General features: G+C 52.1%; 6 protein-coding genes across 6 annotated transcripts; 3 read left to right on the forward strand and 3 right to left on the reverse strand.

Moving 5' to 3' along the window:
* Nucleotides 1–377: 377 nt before the first annotated feature.
* On the forward strand, nucleotides 378–785 carry SEPMUDRAFT_109720 (uncharacterized protein; the record flags this gene model as incomplete). Its single annotated transcript, XM_016900800.1, has 1 exon — nucleotides 378–785. The coding sequence occupies one exon, from the start codon at nucleotides 378–380 to the stop codon at nucleotides 783–785; it is 408 nt and encodes a 135-aa protein (XP_016758527.1).
* A 1157-nt stretch (nucleotides 786–1942) lies between these two features.
* On the reverse strand, nucleotides 1943–4923 carry SEPMUDRAFT_127141 (NIF-domain-containing protein). The gene is made up of 4 exons (XM_016902126.1): nucleotides 4344–4923; nucleotides 4155–4185; nucleotides 2941–4081; nucleotides 1943–2880 (listed from the first exon to the last, which is right to left on the reverse strand). The coding sequence occupies exons 3-4, from the start codon at nucleotides 4063–4065 to the stop codon at nucleotides 2419–2421; spliced, it is 1587 nt and encodes a 528-aa protein (XP_016758528.1). The 5' UTR covers nucleotides 4066–4081; nucleotides 4155–4185; nucleotides 4344–4923; the 3' UTR covers nucleotides 1943–2418.
* Nucleotides 4924–5791: 868 nt separating this feature from the next.
* SEPMUDRAFT_157647 (FAD/NAD(P)-binding domain-containing protein) lies at nucleotides 5792–8381 on the reverse strand (the record flags this gene model as incomplete). Its single annotated transcript, XM_016907743.1, has 3 exons — nucleotides 5792–7785; nucleotides 8097–8311; nucleotides 8365–8381. 3 exons carry the CDS (start codon nucleotides 8379–8381, stop codon nucleotides 5864–5866), a joined length of 2154 nt encoding a protein of 717 aa, XP_016758529.1. The 3' UTR covers nucleotides 5792–5863.
* Nucleotides 8382–8660: 279 nt separating this feature from the next.
* Nucleotides 8661–12982, reverse strand: SEPMUDRAFT_127143 (carbohydrate-binding module family 21 protein). Its single transcript, XM_016902127.1, has 2 exons — nucleotides 11990–12982; nucleotides 8661–11904 (listed from the first exon to the last, which is right to left on the reverse strand). Exon 2 carries the CDS (start codon nucleotides 11809–11811, stop codon nucleotides 9886–9888), a length of 1926 nt encoding a protein of 641 aa, XP_016758530.1. The 5' UTR covers nucleotides 11812–11904; nucleotides 11990–12982; the 3' UTR covers nucleotides 8661–9885.
* On the forward strand, nucleotides 12374–13652 carry SEPMUDRAFT_118960 (uncharacterized protein; the record flags this gene model as incomplete). The annotated part of the gene is made up of 3 exons (XM_016901468.1): nucleotides 12374–12427; nucleotides 12492–12729; nucleotides 13549–13652. The coding sequence occupies 3 exons, from the start codon at nucleotides 12374–12376 to the stop codon at nucleotides 13650–13652; spliced, it is 396 nt and encodes a 131-aa protein (XP_016758531.1).
* Nucleotides 13653–19715: 6063 nt separating this feature from the next.
* SEPMUDRAFT_127145 (bola-like protein) lies at nucleotides 19716–21194 on the forward strand. Its single transcript, XM_016902128.1, has one exon. It carries the CDS (start codon nucleotides 19897–19899, stop codon nucleotides 20317–20319), a length of 423 nt encoding a protein of 140 aa, XP_016758532.1. The 5' UTR covers nucleotides 19716–19896; the 3' UTR covers nucleotides 20320–21194.
* The last annotated feature ends 85 nt before the right edge of the window (nucleotides 21195–21279 follow it).

The following is a 21279-nucleotide window of genomic DNA, read 5'->3' on the forward strand; positions in this document are numbered from 1 at the left end:
ACAGCAATGGTGCAGGGACCTCCAGAGCACCAAACATCCAAACATCTCCCGCGATGCACACAGATACAAGTAGCAGGCCTCGCTTCTTTGTGAATGGTTTTACTGTCCTGCCATTTCACAATACTATTACGATAACGACGACAACGACGACCTTGAAAGTCACCATTGTTCCCTATTCCTCGGGTCCTTACCTCACGAACCACTGCGAACTACACGTGGCAGCCGTATCCAAGACTCACTGCAGGATATACCGCTTGTCATACGAACCACACCACTCATCCCTCTGCCCCTCTGTCAACACCACACGGAAAAACATATTCTACCAGACGGACCACTCTCCGAACCATTCAATCATCGATCCTGGCTAGCTGATCAACATGTGCTACCACAAATACACCCACTACACGCACTGTGGCGAACACATTCCCATGCACACGCACATGTGTCCCAAGAACATCACCGAAGACCAAACGCGAGTCATATTCTGCGAAGACTATCAAGCAGTCCGCGTCGAAGCGAATGCCGATTGTCCCCATTGCGAACCTCTTTCTCATCCTCATCATCAATACCAACATCGTCATCATCATCATCATCATCATCATCATCGAGCCGGATCTTCTCCTTCTTCGTCTTCTTCTTCTTCTGTTGTCGTTGTCCCCGTCACCACACCCATAATCTCGGGACGACAACGACAACAACAACAACAACGACAACAACAACAAGGAGGAGGAGGAGGACACTATCCCACTCCGCCAAAGACCGCTACTCCCGGATCAACGAGATGAAGAAAACCAATAACAGAAGAGGACAGAGGAGGTGATTGGTGATGGGGATGGTGATAATGGTAGAAGAGGAGAAAGGAGTGGAGGAGGAGGAGGAGGAAAGACCAAAAAAGAATTCAATCAAAAATTCAATCAAGAAACGAAAGCAAGACTTGATTGAGCGCAACAGTCCGTCCATCCTTTCTTCAATGAGAGCAGAGCAGAGCAAAGCAAAGCAAAGCCATGTAGTTAGTATCCATCAAAAATCAACAACCAAGCTAAAAGCACAACTTTTTATTTTTCTTCTTCTTTTCCATTTCTTCGCTGTCTGTCACTTGCATTTCCCATCCCGTCCTACCCAGTCCGAGGGTAGCTGTAAAGTACATAAGTATATGATCCAAGTACAACAAGAAGAAGAAAAATAAATTTACCATGATATAATAAACTTCCAAGACTTACAGGTAGGTGGTACATGTAGATAGTCGATAAGGGAGAGAGGTATCGTCGTCGTCGTCGTCCCTGTTATGAGGGAGGCATGCAGGCAGGCAGGCAGGCAGACAGACAGACAAAGCAAAGGGAAAGAAAAGAAAAGAAGGGAAGAAAAAAGAAGAAAATATCAATCAGCCCCCCAAAATACGGAGAGCTTCTTGCTTTGCTTTGCTGTACCTTCTATACTCTCTCTCTCTCTCTCCCTACTACCTAACACTCATGCCTTTTTCTTTTGGTGTTGATGATACAAGTTTTGCCCCGTTTTTTGATTGACCATGTGAAGAAGGCCGTCTCCTGCCAAGGCTGCTTTCCAACTTTCCAACTTTCCAAAAAAACGAAGAAGAACAAGGAGAGGAAAATACAAAAACACAAGTAGCAACAAAAAAACGGTGGGTGCCACAAAATGGGGTATCATGACCCTCCCACTCCCCCCATCTTCACAAATCCAGCCCCAGCCCCAGCCCCAGCCTCGGCTTCCAGGCGCGCGTGATGAATCGCATGCATGTATCCCTTTCGCACCGGAGGATCCCGTCTTCACCAATCTTTCTCCTCTGCCTTGCCCCCCAGTGAAGGTGATGTTGTTGATGTTGTTGCAACAAAGGAAAATTGAACACAATAATTGTAAATGCATTTTGCCTGCTATGCATCGCCGTAACGCAGTAAAAGTAGTAGCAGTAGTACTAGTAAGAGTAGGAGTAGTAGTAGTAGTAGAAGTAGAAGTAGTAGTTTTACTTGTCGCTATCGGCCGCATCCGCGCAGACCAAAACTCCAGACGCCGTTCCGCTCACTTTGAGGTTTGCTATGTCAAGAAAGTCGACGCTCTTCGGGTATAATGTCGTTTCACTTGTGGACCTCATGAGCCCAGGCCGATGCAATGGCGTCGGCGAGCGAGGTCCGACTATGCTGCTGTACATTGTTGTGTCGGTGATTTCTGTAACAAGGGGGCCTGTGTCTGTTCCCAACCCATGTCTGGTGAAGTCCGCTAAGGTGATCTGGTATCACATTATTCTAATTACGCATGCTTCGCCGCGTCGTGTATAGAAGTCAAAAGGGTATCTGAAGCGGCCATTCCATGCGAGCCGCATGACAACCATATTCCATTGTACCCGACCCGTTCGAGGTTCGGTATCAAGCAGGAGGTAGGATTTTCATGTGCTCGATTTCATCATCACAAAGCAACATCGAGCACCAAACTCACGTCCGAGACTTGATCGCCCGCGAGATCTTCCAGTACCGGAATGAGGTCCAGAAGCTCGTTGTCGTGTGCATCACTGAACCAGCTGCTAATGGGCACCGCGTGTTGTGGATGGAAGATGTAGCTGGTGGGCGAATTGTCGATGATGATGGTTTCCTTCAAGTCTCGTCCCACCTGACTCAGGTCCTTGACATAATTGCCTTGGTGGTTGTAGCAGCTTTCCCGGAAGAGCCGATGGTGGACGACGTTGTGTATATCCAGCTGGTCGAGGAGCGGGTCACCGTACTTGGACACCGAGGCGGTGAAGACCACCACTTCGTATATCTCGCCCACTCGCTTGAGAAATGCATCGACGCCGGGCCGTTTTATGACATAGACGTTGTGGTACTGGCCTTCGATCTCGACGGGAATAGTAAAATCTGCTTGGTGGAGGATCTGTACACAGTAGTCAGTGGCAGTGTACTAGGGAAGAAAAGAGCAGATATAAACACCCACCTTGAAACTGCTGTGAACCAGTGTTTCGTCCAGATCGAGTACGAGACATTTGCGTCCCTTGTGCTCTGGTCGTGTTGCAGGCAGAAGCCACTTGGATGTCCCCTCGGGAGTCGATACCATGGATGTCGCGGCGCTGGGGTAATTTGCATCGGAAGCAGGAGGAGGACCAGGCGGGGGAGGTAGTCCCGTGGTGGTGATTGGGGCCACCGGTGCTTCCTCTTGGTGAGCATGGGCCATGTCATCGATCTCCTTTTGCGCCTCCTTTTCCGTGAGAACATTGGACTCCTTCATTTCAATGTCCTCGTCACGATGCTGTTGCTCCGCAGTCCGATCCGATATGGGGTTGTCATCTTCGTGATGCTGCACAGTGGGAGTGGGAGCCTGCACCTGTACCGAAGGATTGCTTCCAGCCGCAAGTAAAGTCGCTCCACCGACCATCGCTCCGCCTGTCACGATGGGGGTCACAGCTGAAGGCGAGCCGTCGGTGGCTCTGGGCAGCGTCGCAGGATCGACTTCTTCCGAACCGGGAACGGCAGGCGGCGAAGTGGTTGCAAAGCCATCGCCGGAGACCTTTTCCGGGCCTGGAGCTGACGTGCGTGGCTCGCCATTTGACACATTGGCGTAGACGGGTTGTGGGACGGCCTTTTCGTCGACGACTTCTTTGGACTCCTCGGCGCTGGTGTTGTCGGTGTTGCTGACGCCTGCTGGCGTGGCTGTCTGCGCCGTCGGTTGCGTTCTTGCGGGCACAGGCTTGCTAACGGGCTTTGCTGGCTGTGCGGCATCGAGCGCTTCTCCCCCAGCGTGGTTGTCGGAGGAGCCACAACACAGTAAGGCGAACAAACCGGACTTCTTCCTTGGTGGTTTGGACTCATCGGCGAGGTTGGTCTGGCTGCTCGAGGCAGGGCGCGCGGTCTTCTCATCTGCAGACTCTCCGCGACGCCCAGGACGTCGACTGCCGGTGCTATGGTCTCGTTTCCGTCGTCCAAAGCTTCGCTTTGAATGTTGTCCAATGCTCTCTGCTCGAATCCCAGCAGCAGCAGCGGGAGCAGTCGAGGTTGTGTCCTGCGAGGCTAACGCTGGATTCGTAGCGGATGACGGTACATCCTCGACACCACCGGCGGTCATGGCGGCATTTTGTAGGCTGCGATGGGCAGTTAGCGAGACTATTTCCGTGGTGGATGGCAGCGCGTGGCGAGCAGGCAGGGAGTACGTACGGTGGTGGAGCTTCTGTAGAGGATGATGCAGCTATAACAACAACAACCACAACACGTATGTTAGCGCAGTGACTTGAAGCGGCAATGCGCAGCGGCGGTGCAGCGTGGTTTTCGCTGGCCAGCTGACGGGGCTTTCATATGACACGCATGTGACACGACACGCCGATGCGCAGATGTCAAGCAACGCACCTTGTCCTGATTCTCCCAGAAAGGGCTGCGCGCCCGGTTGACTCATTGGAAGGCCCCAGGGAGTCGCGGTGTGTGCATGTACGAGCGCAAGCTGGTATGGGGGTACAGGGTGGAGGGTGTGAAGATGGCGCTCGGCGGTAGGCGGTAGGCGGTCGGCGGTAACGGTGGTAGGCGATGCGCTCGGGCAAAGTGCGCACTGCAGTGACGGAGCGGAGAAGCGAGTGTATGGAGCAGCAGCAGCAACGGCGGCGACGGCGGCGGCGGCGGGCGGGCGGACGGGGAGGACAGTGGTAAGGGATGGCCAGGCGCGTTGCGGAGCGAAGCAGTGGGCGCGGTGTTGTGGGTGAGTGAGGGCGGTGAGGGTGTGTGCAGTGGTGGTGGTGGGTGGTGGTAGTAAGGTAGGTCGAGGTGGGTCGGCAGCGAATGGCCAAGGTGCAGTGGTGTGGTGCAGTCCAGTCCACTGGTGCTGTGATGTGATGTGCTGTGCTGGAGTTGCTCAGTGCTGGAAGGTCGAACAAGCGTGCGACTGTGAGAGAGCCTGTGCTTGTCCTGTCCTGTCCTTGTGCTGGCTGGCTGTGGGAGTGTCAGTGAGCTGGCAACGCGGGCGAGGCAAGCGCTTCTCTCTCTCTCTCCCTTGTCTCTCCCTCTTCCTCTCCACTGTCTCTTGACTCTCTTCTCTTCTCTTCTCTCACCCTCTCCAACTCACTCTCAGCCTCTCTCGGTTTCTCACTTTCTTATTACTATACAAACTCTCGCACTCTCGCACTCTCGTTCCCAGCCCGTCAGCCAACCAGTCAGAAGCAGTCAGAGCCAGCCAGCCAGTCCGAATGCCGAAAAGTCCAAAGAAATCCAGATGCGTCCAATCCAGCCCCCAAAAACGATGCATTGACCACGCAATCTCCCACAGCTTTCACGCGGCAAATCAATGCATGCATGCTCCATACACTCGTTAGAGTCGTCACTCACTCACAGTCTCACAATCTCACTCACAGTCTCACTAACTCACTAACTCACTTACTCACTCTCTCCCGTCTCTCTCCCGTCTCTCTCTCATCATAATTGTATCGTCAAGCGCTTCCCTTACGTGTCACGTGTTCCCAAACCCCAGATTCGATTACCTCCTACATAGATCCAATCAGATAGGTAGATTCCTTATAGGCTGTATGTACGGGCATGTAATAATGAATGCTCACATTTGGACCAATGAAAAAGGCCAAAAGCACCTCTTCGCTTAAAGAAATCAAGAATCGAGAATCGAGAATCAAGCGCCCGTTGGCGGCAAGTCGGCAACCCTGCCGTTGTCTAGTAGGCTCGCTACGAGGTACCTATCATGATGATATATACCGTAGACAGCATTATCCGAATTCGTACTGCCGCGATACATACTCAGATACTCTTGTAGATATATATTTGTATCTGTGGCTGATCCACAAACAAAATCATTCATCGTCCTGTACTTCATGTATATATAATAATGCCATACATGTACTCTCTCCAACAAAAAAAGGTACATGTAATCATCAATCCATCCCCTGCTGTACTCGAGCAGCAACAGCAGCAGCTCTCCCCGCCCGTCTCCCAAAAACGCCCCCCGCAGTCAAACCCGCGCCACCAGGATAATTATGATAAAACAACCCGCCGACCATTTCCCCGACGCAGTACAACCCTTCCATCTCCGATCTGCCGTCATCGTCGTGGTCGTGGTCGTGGTCGTGGTCCGCACGCAAGACAGCGCCATTTTCCGGATTAATCGCCAACCCGCCAAACGTGAACGTAATACCCGACGTGACCACCACCGCAAGAAAAGGCGGCGTGCGAATAGGGACTGCCCAATTCGATTTGGGCAATTCCAGTTGCACCGACGTCGATTGTGTGGAGAGCTGGTCTCGGACTGCGGGATTCAATTGGGCATGCGGGTATTCTGCGCGATGAGCGGCGACGGCAGAATTGTATTCGTGGATAGTTTGGACGAATTCGCCTGCGTTCTGCAGACCGTGATGGTCGTCGTGGAGTTTGCGCGCCAGCTCTTCAATCGAGTCTGCTGTCACTTTCTGTACAATCTCGTCGCGGTACTCTTCCGCTCGTAGCCATTGCTGACCTTCGCGGTCCCAGACTTGAAAGGCAATGCTCTGTGGCTGCTCGAGGATGGCGCGGCCGAATTTGGCGTATGTGTAATTTCGCAAATCGACTCCTTCGTCGACAAAGCGCCTCCCATGAGTGTTGAGCATCAGACCTAATGGGTAGCCGGACTTGGTGAATTCATTCGTCTTCTCCCGATCACCTCCGTTCTTGGGTGAGTCGGCATCCCAGGCGACACTGTGGCAGCCAGTCGGACTGAAGTCTCCTACTCTCTTGGCTCCGACGTCCAAAGCAGCTAACAACATATCGCCCGTATTGTACGGTGTACCTCTGGTATGCGCCCGTTCCCAACCGGGACCCATCCATTTCTTCCTCAGTTCCGGACTGGCTTCAAACCCCCCAGCGGCAAGTATCACATTCCTCGTCTGGACCTGATACCTCCTCCCACCCATTTCCACTTCCACTCCTTTGATTTTCGCCCCCGAATCATCATCAACGACCAACTTCTTCACCTCACTCCCAAAACAAATCTCACACCCTTTCTGTCTCTTTACCGCTCCCAACAAATCCCGAATCAAACCTTTTCCCCCCTCCTTGACAGTCAAACACAACCCTCCCCAAAATTTCCACCTACCATCAATCTGATACGCCTGTCGACGAAATGAGAGCCACCAATCCACTCCCCCAACTCGTTTCAACCACTGTACCAATTCCAAACTCTCTCGAATGACAATGTCGCCCAGTGCGGCATCACTCTGACCTTGTGTGACTCGTTGTAAATCGTGCTGGAAGTCCGAGGCCGAGTAAGGTGGGAGGTCGATTTTGTTGCTGGAGACTTTTTCGACTGTTTCATCATCTTCTTTGTGTCTCTTTGGAACTTCCTCATCTTCATCTTCTGCTCTTACATTGGAAACCAATGGCAGAATATCTCGCAACCCCGAATGTTGCGTGCGATATGCTGCTGCCGTGAAATATCCATTTCCGCCTGCTCCCCACTCTAAAGGAGCTTTTTCGAGGAGCAGGATGCGGAGAGGTCTTTTTTGTTTCTGTTCTCCTTGTTGTTGAGGTGTTGATCCAGTAGTCGCCGCTTCAAGCGCAGCCGTCAACCCTGCTGCTCCCGTTCCAACAATGACAATATCCCATGATTGCTGTAATAGCTCTGAAGGTGATGATTTCTCTTTTCCTTTTTCTTCTTCCTCTTCCTCTTCCACTTCTCGTTTTACTTGTTCTTGTTCTCGTTGTTCTTGTCCCACTTTCTGTTGTTGTCCTCCTCCTTCCCCTCCCTCTTTCCCTTTTTCCTCTTCTTCTCTTTCTCTCTCCCGACCCATCATCACCACACCCCGAATCTCCACATCCAAATCAGCTATGAGATGTCAGACGTCAATATAATTTCAAATCACCAACTCATCAAAAAAATTGAAAAATTCAATAAAAAAAGGAAAAATTGAAACACGTCCGTCTCATCAATCACTCAGTCCAAAAAAAAGCAACCTCCACAAATATTTCTACACCAATTTCCAATCTTCAATCATCAATCATTCCTTTTTTCCTTTCCAAATCCGATCACACGTACGTAACAAGACAACACTTGTTGCATGTCTAGGTACATGCATGATAGACAGGACCCCCCCAAAAACCCAAGAAAAAAACAAGAAAAAAAAAACAAATACGTACTTCCCTGAAAAATCACCGCAGCATGCCCCTCCTCCTCATTCACCTTCTCCTCATTCCCCTCTTTTTCAACACATGTATGCTCCTCCATCTCCATCTCCCTCTTCATCTCCCCCTCCCCCATCAAGCCGTCGCAACCCGTCCTCCTGCAACTTCTATCAACAATAATAGAGTTTCCCATACTTTCCATCCCCATCCTCACATCCATATCCATATCCCTATCCGGCAGGTAGATACCTCATATGTGTCAATACACACCTAATCAATATACCTTACTCCAAGGTACATGTAGCCTGTACCTAGGTACCCGAATATATTATCCCCCCCTTTTTGTTTTTCCACCTCAATCAATGGAAGATAAGCAGTCGAGATAGAAAAAGGAAGGTGGTAAGTAACCAAGACGTTAGGTCCCTTTCAAAAACAAAGTTTACCTCCACCTACAAGTTTCTTGATTTAGGTAGTCGCTAGCGTGTATACATATATACCTCTTATATACCTCAGGTAGCTTCTAATATAGGTCGTGCTTTGTCGCAACACAAGAAAAGGAAAAAAAAAGTCAATTGCTGTATTCTGAGTGTGTATTATTAACCTCATGAGTCGTGATATAATGGCTTCTAGAACATGTACATGTACCTACTCCTACCTCCATCCGATACTGTACCAACATGACGTCAAATCGCAAATATATGTGTGTGTGCATCTGGTAGAATTCGCTCGATATTTGCGGCCGTGTATTGCAACTCCCCATGCTTACGAGCTGTATCATCATCAACAACGATAATGCCGGGCTCGTGCCGCGCAGCGACAGAACAATTCAAGCAATAGCCTTCCATTAAACGCCATCGCTCCCACAATAAACAACCAATGCCCCCTCTAATCCCTGCCAACCATATCTAGGCCGTTCTTTCCGCCTGTTCGCAGTTCCATCCACAAGGTCCGATGCAGAAATCATCACAACGACACATGGCCCCAACCGAACAAATAACAACTTTTCCCATGCGTTTCCCGCCAGAAGTCCTGCGTGCCATGTGGCACCGACTGGCAACACGCACCCCATTCTCAGGATTAAACAGATCTATGCCAGAACGCCATGCATTAAAAAAATTCGTACCCGCTAAAAGTGCAAAAACTAAAACAACAGCCCCAGGAACCGCCACCCGACAAAGGCGGCCCCATGATGACATCTCTCAAATCCTGCTGTGCAGTCCTGTTCACCGGAAATGTGGGACGAGCGAAGAAAGTCTCCGCCAGTATTCGTATATCGTCAAGTCGTGATCGTCATGATAGCCTCGCTGCGTGCTTCGGTTTCGAGGTATGAAGTCGAGCGGATGCAGGATGCAGAAAGACCGTCGAAACGATCAGGCGAGCTTTCAACCGCGTATCGCGGTAGGTGTGGAGTGGTCAGAAAGGTATCCATCGCGATGGGTGTGATTATAAGGATAGCCAAAAGAGGTCGATGTAGAGCGAGTAGCAAGCCCTTGGCCAGTCATCGAGGCCCCTGGAGATTGTGAGCGCGCGACGAAGGGACCAGGAGTAGAAGACTGCTTTACTCCATCGTGGGGGGCTTCGAGCTCTTTAGTGGGGGTATTACTTCCAGATGAAGAGCTTGAAGAGGAGGAAGAGGAGGAGGAAGAGGAAGATGATTCGGAATCGTTGGCGCCATCGGTCTCGGCAGCAGATGATTCCTGCGGAGGAGGAGCAGACTTCGTAGCACTCGTTGAAGCCGAGCCCACTCCCTTGCCAGGGCCAGGAGTGTACTGGAGAGGCAGTCAGCTCTGTGTGGAGGGATATCCTAGACCTTGGAGGAAACCGAGGGACTCGTGCGGGCAGAACCTACGTAGCAGAACTTCTGGACCAAGTCCTTGTACTGATCGGACCCCATGGCTGGTCGGTCCGTTGTGATAGCATCTGGACGTTCAGTGGGCATAGGAGCCTTATCAGGCTCGGTGCGATCAACAGGGCCGAAGTAGCCTGCACTAATCTTCGCCTGGGCAGCGTGGCCGCTCATCATAAGACCGCTACGTTGTCCAAGCTTGTCTTGTGCAGTTCCGAGTGCAGCAGACAATGATGAGCTGAAATCGTACCTGCTACCAAGGCCATGTTGAGGCTGGTCCAGGCCGTTCAGGGCAAACATGGGAGTGCGTTTCGGCTTCTGCTTGAGCTTGATAGACCCAGTAGATACTCCCAGTAGATCATCCGCGGAGCCAAACGAGTATGCAGAGCTCGAGTCGAAGCGAGATGCGAAGTCTTCATCACCCGACTCACGGTCCTGTCGCCCACGAGTGGAGGGAGCGTTGTGGCGACTGCGTGGAATGGCATTGAGTGGCCGTTGACTCAGTGGACTAGACTTGATCGTGACCTTCTTAGCAGACTTCTTCGGCTCAGCACGAGTGAAGTCAATTTGGTAGTTCATGCAGTTGTTGCTGTCCCAAAAGTCTTGGCCGGCCACATTGTACCTGACGCACAATAGCAGAGTCTTGTTGTCGATGTTGGCTTGATCAGATAGCTTGATGTGGAAGTTAAAGCGGTCGCAACCATCAGTCGGTGGACTCCGAATGTCATTGCTATATTCAGCAACGACTTCGGAGGTAGTCTTCCAATAGTCGAGTGTAAATCGAGCGACGACGAACTTGTGAAAAGCAATATTCTGAACGGCGCAGACGCCGACGAGAGTAGTCTTGTCTGCAGACAAGAAGATACGCTCCACACGAATGGGCATGGCACGTCGCTCTGCAGTATCTTGAGGGAAGTTGGCGACCTTGATTTCAAGCTCGGGCTTCTTGCCGTCGTCCTCGTTGAATGGAAACTCCGACTCGCTGTCGTACGTTTCCACGGGAGATGTGCCTGCGCTGACGGCGATGGGCTTATCCACCTGCAAGAAGTGTCGAGTTTGGTTGTCGCTGTCGTTGAAGTGTACGGACTTGTGGTATGTCGGTGTGCCAGGCATGCTCGAATAACGCCGCCTGGATGACGGCCTCAACGCCGGCTTCACGAGCTCGCCGGACTTTTTCCGTACCAGAGCCGGCTTCGACATCATATCATCATCCTCATCGCTCTCGTCAGACGTGTGCGATGGTGATTCGGCGAAGGTGGTTTTCAGAAGCACTTTCGATTCTGTCGATGATCGGGAGTGCGATATCTTGCGAGCCTCTGCTGATAGAGCCGGTCTCGTCAACGCTGTCGGTGAGGTCGACTGTGATGTCGGCTCAGACACAGAGTGCTGAATATGTTGACCAGCCCTGTCAGGCGATCCCTCTCTCCTCACATTGATCTGTCGGACTGCCTGCTGCAGCTGGTCCCAATTCATCTCAAGTTCCCTGCCTCGAGCACTGTTGGCGCTGTCATCTCCGTCTGAGTTCTCCGACGAGTCTGGTGGCGACATTACCGCGCCCGGGGGAATCCGCAGATTATTAACCGGCGGGGGTGACTGCCGCAGGCTGCCATGGTGAGCGAAGTCGGTCGTGCTGACTTTCGAGTCGGAGGCATCAGTCGGCGTCGGTGGTGCACCGTCCGTGGACGTTCTCGATCCCCACGAGGGCGACCTCCGATGCTTATGCAGGTAAGACGAGGAATGTGATCGGGGAGGTTGCGGTCGAGTGCTCGCGGGAGATCGGGGAATGTGGGCATCATCTTGGTGATAAGATGGGCTTCTGCTCATCACTGGTGAGTTGGACTTGGACGAGGCAGGGGATTGCTGCGATGGCGGAGTGTACGGCATCGTGTGCTCTCGCGAAGGTGGGCCTGGAGTGTGGTAGGGGAGTCTCTCAAGCCAGACAATGCATTAAAAGGTGCAAGTTCCGGTATCAGTAGACTAGGAAGCGCGCGAGAGAGGATGTGTCAGCGGGGACGCATGCTCGACGACTAGGAACGCGGGAGTTGCAAGGGTAGTGGCTTACAGAATGATACAAGAGCGGCGTCAGTGTCGAGACGAGACACCGGCGGCGGCAGCAGAAGAAGAAGAAGAAGAAGAAGCAGAAGACGAAGAAGCGGTGCAGTAGGTTCCGGTAGTCGATTGGGGGAGACGAGCAAGTCGACAGGTGCAGTGGACCAGTAGGCGCAGCTAGTGAAAGCCGGCGGTCGTGAGATCCGTGGACGCAGTGGGGATGCTGCTGCGAGTTCAAGTAGTGCGGTGGGTGGGTGAGTAAGGTAGGTAGGTAGGTAGGTAGGTAGATGAGGTAGGTAGGTAGGTGGGTGGTGAAGAGAGAGGTGCGGAGCGGTCCAAGTTGTTGCTGACTTGACCGACGCACACTCGTGCAGATCGCGCGATCTGTCTGGCGACGATGAGGCAGGTTGAGGAGACCGCTCCTGCTGATGAGGATAATAAACAGGATGCGGTATGCCCAGGCGTGTCTCAAGCCAGGTAGGTCCTGCTAGAAATTGACGTGGGGTGGCAACCAGATCCAAGGCAGTCCAGGCACGCGTTGGGGCGCTCCGACCACTCAAGGCGTCCAGGAGCAATGGCAGCAATGGTGGCAGCAATGGCAGCGAAAGCAGCCAAAGCAGCAACAATGGCTTCGTCCCGCGAGTCGTTTCGGGGCCAATGCTCGCGCGAGAACAAAGCAATGGCTCGACGTAGCAATTCCGGGCGGCGGGCAAATCGGGAGAGGGCTCGAGGATAGTATCAAAGAGAACGTTCGTACGTGCGAGATTGGAGGGAAAGGGTCCCGTCTGTCTCGTCTGATCAGGAAGCAAGCAGGTCGGTGGTAGGTAGCAGGTAGTAGAGTTCAATGTTGTGAGGGTGGGATTCCAAGGACCGGACTAGAACTACCTTACTGGACGGGCAGTTGTACGCTACGACAGGTAGGCACTAGGATGATTCCGAGACGGACGACAAGTGTGAAGGTGTGTTGACTCTGTTGAGCGACGTGCGGGAGGCTGCTGCACTGGCCACCAGGATCGCGAGCATCAAGCAACGCGCAACACGCAGGCAGGCAAGCGGGCAGGCGGGCGTCGGTAGTAAGTAGGTCAGGTAGGGTTAGGTAGTCTGGCCTTCTTCTCCACAGCATGTACGGAGGTACTGTAAATAACACTTGAAGCGGGCACTGATGAGCAAGCGAGCGCTTCGATATGCATTATCATTATTGTGCACGCTCCACTCCAAGAACCATCTGTTGGGGACCCAGCTAACCTTTTTGCAGCTCGCCAAGGGCCTGCGATAGCGGACGCGCCGGCCTCCCTCTGCCATCGATGTACTTCGATGGTACCTCCGGCGACTAGACCGGGAACGTGCAGACAATCGTTTCGTTGAAGCCACCGCCCGTGCCCTCAGCTACATGAATAAGACAGGCCTACCTACCACTGCACCCTCCGGCACAACCACGCGATGATATTCACTCGCAAAGGTAGTAGTAGGGCCCTATATGTGCGTCCGACATGTCTTGCAGTGACCAGTACGCGCGCGTCTCATTGTATACCACTGACTGCTCTGCGCACTGCTGCCATGTCCACCATCCAGCATCATCGCGGCCGCCAATCATGTCCATGTCCATGTCGACGGTGTTGCACCGATGGCGTCCATGGTCCATCTCCAATGCCTTCACCAGCAAGAGTACAGACTAGAGAGAGAGAGACAGCATCGTGAGGTGCCGTGTACATGAGTGGGATCCTGGCTGTGGCGCTGAGATGCATGGAAGAAGCTGCCCGCCTGAATAATAATACAGTATGCCATCATGGCCCTGCCACACCAGGGCACGCACCATCCGACGAGGGCCACGGCAAGCGCGGCCACAACTGTTCGAATTAAGCTTCCACCTGTTCCGTGCTGTTGGTTTGTGTACATCCTGGTCGTGCTTGTGCTGTCGTCCAGCCTGTCCAGAAGCCACCATAATCACTGTATGAGGTATTGCTGAGGACGACCTACTACTCATGTTGGTACCTAAGGTACCTACCTGTACCTACCTACTGTACGTACTTTTGTTGCTTGGACAGACCTTACCTCTTTTCTACACGACCAGCGCAACTCCTCATGCTGACCGCTCTTGTGGCCACTGGCACAACCTGTGTTGTCCTGCCGTCGCCGCCGCCGCCGTCGCCTCCTCCTCCTCCTCCTCCCCCCCTCCTCGTACGTCTGACATTTGTGATGTGCCCGCGGCGTTGTCGCACTGCCTTGCCTGCCGAACACCCGCCATCGGCTCTGCGTGTCCCACACAGTGCGTAACGTAAGGTAGTAGTAACCATCATGAGGCGACTCAATCGAGCAGAGCGCCTGGTCAAGCCGCATTGGCCCTCCGAACTCATCTCTATTGCACCGCAGCCACACCCTGATTTGTCCTATGCTACCTATGATCCATTACCTGTATCTACCTGACCTAGTAGGTATCCACCCTCTCCAGATCATCACCATCCCCGACCGACATACCGCCTGAACATCAACGCGGAGAGCGTTTGGACTCCACCGTCTGAGCACCTGCTGCCTCCGGACGCCGTGCATGGTTGACCTACTTACTATACAGGACATTATACGTACTGCGAATTTGCGAGATGGATGCGAGGACCAGTGCGCGGAGCTTGCGTGATTCTCACGCCATTTCCTTTTGGTCAAGAGCTTGGCTCCGCGGGAACACGACCTGCCCATGCCCAATGATCGTGTGCTGCGCGCTACACAATGTCATTGCGCATCTCTCTGTGTCTGAGCATCCACCCGCCCCGTGCAACGCGTGGACAAAAGTACGAACTGCAGCATACCTACACGGCTTTGTCACACTATATCGCAGCCCACCTCCGTGAGGGATTCCTGCTGACGCCGATGCACTCCGTCCGTGGCACTCCTACTGGCCTTTTCTGCGTACGCCCGCCTTCTCATCCCGTCCCTCCATGCCGTCTACTCATCTCAGCTGGCTCTCCATCGGGCGTCTCCAGCGCGATTGCCATGCTCGGCATATTATTTCACGATTTCCGTTCGTTGAGTGAGCTATAATTATGACTAGACACGGTCTCCTTGCAAGTTCGAAAATGCACACTACACTGGGGTGTGGATACATCATACCTACATACATCTCGATTTGCAAGTTGAAAGCGGAGGTCCATGGTTCGTCCTAGCGCCGCGGTCTGAGCCAACAGAACCAAGTCATCATCTCTTGGTAGGGAGTAGGCAGTTGGCTTCGTGCAAAACACCCCTCCCATTTAATATAATAAAGGTATTTCATGTCCTCCGCGGCATTCTATCGACCTGGCTTCACAACATCGGACGATGTCCTCGACCAGCCCCAGTCGAGGCGCTACGGCGAATACCCCCTGGTCGCACACCCTGGAGCCTGTCCCTGCTCGCCAATCTAGCATCTGAAATTCTGAACCTCATCATGGTTGCGACGCCGAGCAGCTCAAGGTTCGCGCAAGCATCAGCCCATGTCAATTCGGGTCGGCTTCCGAGGGGAGGTCCAGCCTCATGATACCTGCCTTCCCGTTACTATACAGTGTACCCATAGCTGTCAAAGCCCATGTACCGGACGGGAGGGTGAGGGCACACCACCTCGTTTTGATGGTGGCTTCTCAACGTCTCACGCAACTTCTTACTATCCCATCGACTCATCTCATGGGAATTTTCTTTCCGCCGCTCCAGAGAGACGGTCACTAACAGGTCAACTGACCACGATCCTGGAGCTTCCTGTCTTGGAGAGCACCTACCTATCTTAACCTATCTACACCTCAGTCTCTAATTCTCTCGCATTTTCACGCCCTAAGACTGTCAGTCATCATCACGTGACAACGTGTTCAACGTGAGAGCTCCGGGACTTATTCATGCCCGACTCCACTTGGCGTGTCAGGTAATGCACTGTGCGAGTTCGCGTTCGTCTTCGCCTGCCTTAGCGGGAAAGATGATCTGCGATGATCTTCGGTCTTCTCGAACTGCCCAGTGCCCACTGTTGGCTCCATTATGGCAAAAAAAGAGACTCCTCAGGATGACTGCATAAGCGTCAATACACCGCCAACTCGCAGTCCAAACCTTACCTGATCTTTCTTCTCGCCCCCTGCCGTTCACCGTTACTGTACTGAATACATACGAATCGTGCAGATATAGTACTACCTCTCATCTCTATCTGACAGTGTCAGGTAGTGTATGTATGTATGTACGTATGTATGTATGTACACCAAGACCGAACACGCCATAATGCGGGGTGTTGCAGGAGTGATATATAGGTACCTTGTGTGTGTATCTCGCAGGGTCATGATTCATACATACCTGGATGGGAGAGTCAGGTATAGCTGGAGGTACATGTAGTCCGGGGAGTGTACCAGTATAAGCTGAAGACCCGGCGACAAGATGGCGGTCTGTCTGTCTGTTTGTGATGATTGTTGAACAACAACGACAACGACGACAACAACAACGACAACAACAACGACAACAACAACGACAACAACAACGACAACAACGACGAGGACAAAAAACCAGACACATGTGTCACAAGAAGGAAAAAGAGAATACAACGCCAAGCCTCAAACTCTCTCCTTCCTGAATTCTATTCTGCATCTGCATCTACAAAAGAAAGATGTTCGAGACTCTTCCAGGTTCCTCTCTCTTCCTTCAACGGTGTTGCATAAGGTATACATTAGGGGCCCAACGTCGCCGAACCGCTTGAGACGTTCGAATTCGGTACAGCCAAGACTTGTATATATCTGTTCTAGATGCGATTGGACTATTGTAGGCTTGTTTTGTAACCAAATCTGCTTATCTAACGATAAGTATATCTATACCTGAAAAAAAAGCTCGGCGGACTACGATAGATAGATACCTAAGATATACATGTACCTTTTATCTTTTTTTCTTTAGTACCTAAGGAGAGAGAGGGAGGGAGGGAGGGAGGGAGGGAGGGAGGTAGAAAGAAAGAAAGAGAACTATCTTACCTCTACCGGACTCCTCGGAGATGCACTACCTTGTTGAAGTTGTTGTTATGTAGGTACTTGTACTTTATTGTTGTGTGATAAAAACATGCACCGCCACAGGAGGGAAGTACATGCAACATGTACGGTAAAAGAAAGAAAAGATTTTTCTTCTTATCAAGACCCCTAGCAGATCTATTCCACAAATGTCACTTCGATGTACCTTTGTTGTACCTCCCAAGTCAGGTACCTTCCCCAAAGTACCTCCCTCTCTCCTCTCCCTTCCGAATGAGGCGTGCTCAGCAAACTCTGCCTTTTATAAGACTCAATCTGATTAGGTATCTCACCTCTGTCACTCTGTGATAGGAAGGAGTAGGAGATCCCTCACACCTCCTCATCCCACAGTTCATGTGTGGGGAGGGGAGAGCGGGGGTGGCATTTCCCCCAAGACGAGAATGGATACCTCTTCCTCCTCCTCACGTAGGAGGTACACCAAGCAAGTCTTTCTAGGTACAGTTGGTCATGCAAGGCAAACCTTATTGTTGCATCAAATCAGTTCGTATTCAATTCAATTCAATTCATTTATACTTACCTCTACCCTTAGTCTAGCGAAAACACAACACTTCCTCTTGTCAGGTATGTATGTATACCCTCTAACCTGTACATACAGGTTTCACAACACCTCATGCACTCCGCATTTTCCTTTGCTGCCTGCTTGCTGTCTGCGGTGTGATAGGCGCGCGAACGATTCGGCGATTATGTGATACGATGCCTACCTGTATGCAATATGCGTGCGTATGTGTGATCGCCGTTGCCACATACATGTACCTTAAGGGTGTCCTTGCTACACTACATATTTAAGGTAGGGACCTGGTACATACATACAGTATATAGTACAGAAGTACCTCCTACAGAAAGAGGAACATGACATGATTCGTGAAAGCGGAGTTGCGTCGTGCTCGTGCGGTCGTGCAGGTCGTGCTTTGCTGCTGTATCTAAATTACCTCCAGTCCCACCTGTACTGTACAGACAATGTATGTGAGACGGCGTACAGGCGCCTCTTGTGTTTTTGGGGGAGGGGAGGGGGGGATAGGGGGCCTTGCATTCGGCCGATATCGCGACTCGCCGTTCGGGCCTTTTCTCTTTTCCTTTTCCCTCCATCTCTTCTATCTCTTGCTTCTTCTTCCTTTCTACGAATGGAAAGCCGTTTCATGATCACTGCGTACCTTAGGTGTATGTACTCAGGTCACAACGGCTCGGCTCCACGACAGACCGGCTGGAGCTACCACCTACCTGATCGTTGTGTGAAAAGATTTTTTTTTCTTGGGCCAAGAAACAAAGGAACACGCGGGTGCATGGTGCCCTTTCCTGGTTGAGGAAACCCTACTGCCCCGCAGGCGGCGGCCGCGAAGGTTGAGAAGGGGGATTCTTGCGCCGGGTAAGGTATCCTTGCGACATAGAAAAAAAAAGGGTCTGGAAGCTCACTGCCAAGGCCCTGTATTTCTGCGAATACAGTCCGGGACTCCGGGTACAACACATGTCTCATCATCACATTCACAGCACAGCACGATTATCAATATCAACGGGAAGTGGGCAACATGCGCATCCGAATGCTCTCTCGCGGTGGCGTGGTTGTGACATCCTCTCTCACCACATTGCGTAATGTATACCGTGACACCAACGCACCCCAGATACATACATGGAGGTAGCCACCGTGCGCCTATGCGGACGCGCAACATAGTTCTAGATGCGCAGGCAGGATAGGTGGTATGTGGCTGTTTTTCGTTGGGGACGGATCGGCCTGGTCGTCCTGCAGGGTTGTCATGTACCAAGGTTTACCACCTGGACAACCTCAGATTCGAGACTCTGATAAGACAGCAGACTGTGTTTATCAGAGCCTGAACTTATCTTCTGGTGCTCCAAATGGTCGCCCATAACTTATTGCGGCGCCCCATGTGTAGCACCAAGAATGCACCACATGTCTCCAAAGTAGGTATTCAAACGTGGAGTGACCTGGAACAACAGACGCATCCTTCGGCGCTACTTCTGGTTGTACCATAGCTCTCCTGATGTTGATCGTGGTGTCTCGTCAGTCCGCCCCGCCCTCGCCTACCAGTCTCTCACTTCGGGAACACAATCATCTTCCCGGCCCGAAGGCCTGATATGAACAGCAGCACGATGAGAGCGGGGGATTCTCTTACCCGAATGAGCTTGCGCAAGCGACCACCGGGAACTTCAGGGTCCTTCAGGGAGTCGTGGAAGCATGCGAGGAGTGCGAAGGGTCGGGCAATGTGGTAGCTACTGCTTGAATCAACAACAAGGTGCTTTGGTTGGTCGGTAGACCTGGTGCTGACGCTTCTCCCTGATGCTCCTCTGCATTATCATCTCAGAACCTAACCATCGACATCCGCAGCAGGGACCCGTGCCGCTGATCGTGGTGCGGCACGACCTCGAAAGAGTGAAGTACTTCGAGGGTTGCAAATGCAGGTGTCGTCGATAGACGCAGATGGCCTACTCCCTATTGCCATCGAAGAGATACATACTGTACCTCTGACGACCTGCCCGGTAGAAGACCCTGTGGCAGTCACACAGCATGCAGTTCGTAGGTTCGTACGTATCTATGTGTCGCCGTCGTGGTCGTGGTCGTGGTGGCGGTCGCCGTTGCAGTTGCAGTTGCATTTGCCATCAAGAGCTTTGGGCTATTCTTGATGAGCTCGTTATGAAGTTGATAGCATGAGCAGACGGGGCATTTCCCCAGTGCTAGGCCAGTTGGGCATGTCCAGTGGTGAAAAGGTATTGTCGCTGAAAGTTGGTGTCGAATGAGGCTCTGCGGCTCAGAATGGTCGCGTTTCTGCTGACTCGGCACACCCGAGGTGATGTCAGTTCCAATGGGAAATTCTTATGATCCATCACCAGCACAACACCAACCAGCCATTGCATGTAGCCTCTTGTGATAGCGAATCCATCACAAAAAACTACAGCAAAGATGGCATCACGAAGACTCATCACCCAGCTCATCCGCACCGCTCCACGCTTGGCCTTCCCACAACCAGCTGCATTCTCGCCCGTTTCAGCCCGAATTCGCAGAACACCCTTTTCCACAACTTCGCACCGTCGCGAAGACATCCCATCAGCATCAGCGGCCGCGTCACCCACACCGCCTGGTTATCTCAACGACACCGAACGCCGCATCTTCGACATCTTGGCCAGAGACCTCAAACCAACCGAGCTCGAAGTCCAAGACATCTCCGGTGGCTGCGGATCCATGTTCGCGCTCAATATCGTGTCGGAGCAGTTCACAGGCCTTCCCGTCATCAAACAACACAGACTGGTAAACCAAGTGCTCGGCGAGGAGATCAAGAAATGGCATGGAGTTCAATTGAGGACGAGCGCGCCAAAAGCGCCATAAGCGCCCAAGAACGGGAGAGCCAGCAGGCCCAGCAGACCCTACCCCCCAAAAACACGTGTCGGGGTGGAACGAGTCATGGTCACCAGTACCAGACGTGAGAGCTGAACAGGGGGGAAAGAAGAAGGAAAAAAAGATAAAAACAAATGCGGGGTGTGACGAACAAGCAACAGGCCACCACATATAGGCGGTATGTGTCAACGAACCAGCAAGTATTGCCAAAAAGACAAAGAAAGCTACGCGTCGGAGCCGATCCATTGCATGACCAGTACCGACTACGACTACCTACCTACCTACCTACCTTACCTCCTACTACTGGCAACGATCAAAGCTTTCTACTCGGCGCGAAGCCTACCTCACTTGCACCCACGCACCCACTCACCCCCCGTGTTTCGTACCGACTCTAGCAGCGGTCGGTACCTTTATGCTAGCTCCGGCTTTTCTTGTCTTCATCCCACATCTGCGGCAAAGTAGGTGGGTAGTAATAGTAGAAGTAGTAGTATATAGGTAGCGTGCACGACACGAGAGAGAAAGGCGGCGTCCGCGTCCGCGCTACCGGCAGTTGACCCGAGATAGCGGATGCGGCAGCGGTGAAGCAACTTGCTTGCTGTTTCTCCTAGGAGGTACTACTGCCCGTTGGTAGTTCATCATGACGATGATGATGACGATGATGATGCTCGCGATCTGGTGGCATCATAGCAGGAAGGAGATAAGACAAAAAAAAAAATAAACAACAAAGCATTACGAAGCTCATCGCCGCGATCGAGCAAGCGAGCTCATAAGGTGTACATATATGCAGTATGCCTACCTACCTTGATGCTCGAGATAGGTATAACTAGGTAGTTTACCTATGTATACTCAGGTATGCTCTGGGAAGCCCAATAATAACAATAATTGTAATCAACAAAACAAAACAAAAAAACAGCCGGGCATGAAAGAAAGCTGGTTTGAATAGGTAAGGTA

Source organism: Sphaerulina musiva (assembly GCF_000320565.1).
Source record: "Sphaerulina musiva SO2202 unplaced genomic scaffold SEPMUscaffold_8, whole genome shotgun sequence".
NCBI classification, from domain to species: Eukaryota; Fungi; Ascomycota; class Dothideomycetes; order Mycosphaerellales; family Mycosphaerellaceae; genus Sphaerulina; species Sphaerulina musiva.